We start from the raw sequence: 1,891 nt of genomic DNA on the forward strand, positions 1-1,891 counted from the left end.
AGCAATTTTGGCAGAGTTTCGCCGGGCAGGAGTTGAGGAGGCAACAGTTCAAGAGGTATGTTGGTGCTTTAGAGAGTACTCTTATTTTTCTCATCAAAAGAGGGGCCACTGTCAAAATTATCAGGTAAATATTTAAATATTTGGGGGTTTAATTCCTAAAATTTGATGGAAGACAATATGAAGGCAAGGTAAATTGGGGCATGGCTGCCCAGGACAGGTGTAAAGCCTAATTGAATGCTACCAGCTGTGTTTTGATGGTACTAAATACTTACACTTGGCAACACCTGGTGTTATGTTAATGTTCCCAGTGATCTGGATCATAAAGTGGTTTGGGTTTTTTTGGGTGCATCTGAAAACATCTCATGCCTCCAACCCTACCATGCTTTAGAATAGGAAAAATCAGAGACCCTGAAACTATCAGGCAACAGAGTTTAAGGAGGAAAATTGAAAGGTGATTCCAAGTTCTGTATCACTGTCTTTCTCAGTAGAGGCAGAAAGATCACTAGTAGCTTTGGTTTTTAAGTAGACCCATAAAAAACCTGGTGCTAGCATTGCTGTGAAGACTGCAGAATCTATTTCATGGTCAGGATGGGAGCTAGATGTTAATGCTTACACAAAAATGTCTAGAACTATATGTTTATATAAAATCACCTGTTAGTTTTATCTGGCTCTGCAGGTTTGTAGGTAAGCATTTCAACTCCATTTGTCATTCCTGGCTCCTGAACCTCTGCATTAGTTGACTGCATAGATACATTGAGTGATCAGTTCTCGAACTTCAAAGAATATTTTGTTAGACTGATTAGTTACATTTCCCCTTAGTTTTCCTCTAACACCAAAAGGGTTTTCTTCTGCTTTTTCTAAGCAGAGAAGCAGAAGACCCCAAGTGATTATTCTGGCAGATTAACTAGTCGGCATAATTGGTGACAAGTGCATTCTCTGGTGTTTAAAGGTGTATCGTGCCTTTCCAAGCTGTGATCTTTCATGTCTGTAGGCAGTGTTTTGTGTTTATTACTCACTGGGTCTGAATATCACTTCTGAGTGAATAGATGTGCAATTCATTGTCTGTCAGCATTTAGTCTGCTCAATAAGCTTCAAACTGCATAGTCCAGGGGGAAGAGGTAGGAACAGATTAACGAGGTAGGAACAGAGTACTTAAAAACTAGCAGACAAGGTAGTTTGCTGATTGTTCTGCTTCTTGGCTGTTCAAAAAAGGAAACCATAGCTTGGAATTGTTACTTCCTTGACAAAGTCAGTTTGCTGGAACAGCAGTACGTGTGTGTTTCACCTGAACAGGCTGGAGCTAGTGTTTCCTCCCGTCCCATGGATGTGGAGGGAAGGAAGCTCCTCTTTATCACCTTTGTGTACTCGCTTGTAGCAGGAGGTGAACATGACCCGTGTCCTTTTCTCTTTCCTCATAGGTCTATCACCAGCACGTGGCCCTGTGCAGGATTGAAGGCCTCCAGAGCCCCACGGTGTCAGAAGTGCTGGCTGTTTGCTCCAGGCTGGGTGCCTGCAGGCTGCTGCTGCTGGAGGCCAACGACAAATACCTCCACATGCGCGTGCGGCTGAACCTCAGCCAGGACGACGTCATGTATGCACTCAAGGATGAATAAGGCAACAGAGACTTTATTTCTTTTAGTGTGTCTATAAATATTTTAAATATTGCCTATTTTTATTTTTTTAAAACAAGAAGATGGAAAAGGTGAAATTTATTTTTAAATGCTTTGCTAAAAGGTTTGATGTGTGAAATAGCTTTTAATAATAAAGATTTTAAAGCTTTTTGAAGATTTCAAACTGGTTGAAACTGTATTGTTTAAGCTATCTGAAAGTATGTTTTTTGAATGTTTTTATGTGCTGGTACCTGGTCCCCTTTCACCAGATGTGTATCAAC

At 40.9% G+C, this 1,891-nt stretch overlaps 1 protein-coding gene across 1 annotated transcript in view; it reads left to right on the forward strand.

Moving 5' to 3' along the window:
• ORC1 (origin recognition complex, subunit 1) overlaps positions 1-1,613 on the forward strand; it is a 19,112-nt gene extending 17,499 nt beyond the window's left edge. Inside the window, 2 exon segments of the mRNA XM_009074531.1 lie at positions 3-55; positions 1,419-1,613. Coding sequence (XP_009072779.1) covers positions 3-55; positions 1,419-1,613 — 248 coding nt within the window.
• The last annotated feature ends 278 nt before the right edge of the window (positions 1,614-1,891 follow it).

Source organism: Acanthisitta chloris, unplaced genomic scaffold, assembly GCF_000695815.1.
Source record: "Acanthisitta chloris isolate BGI_N310 unplaced genomic scaffold, ASM69581v1 scaffold20915, whole genome shotgun sequence".
Lineage (NCBI taxonomy): Eukaryota > Metazoa > Chordata > Aves > Passeriformes > Acanthisittidae > Acanthisitta > Acanthisitta chloris.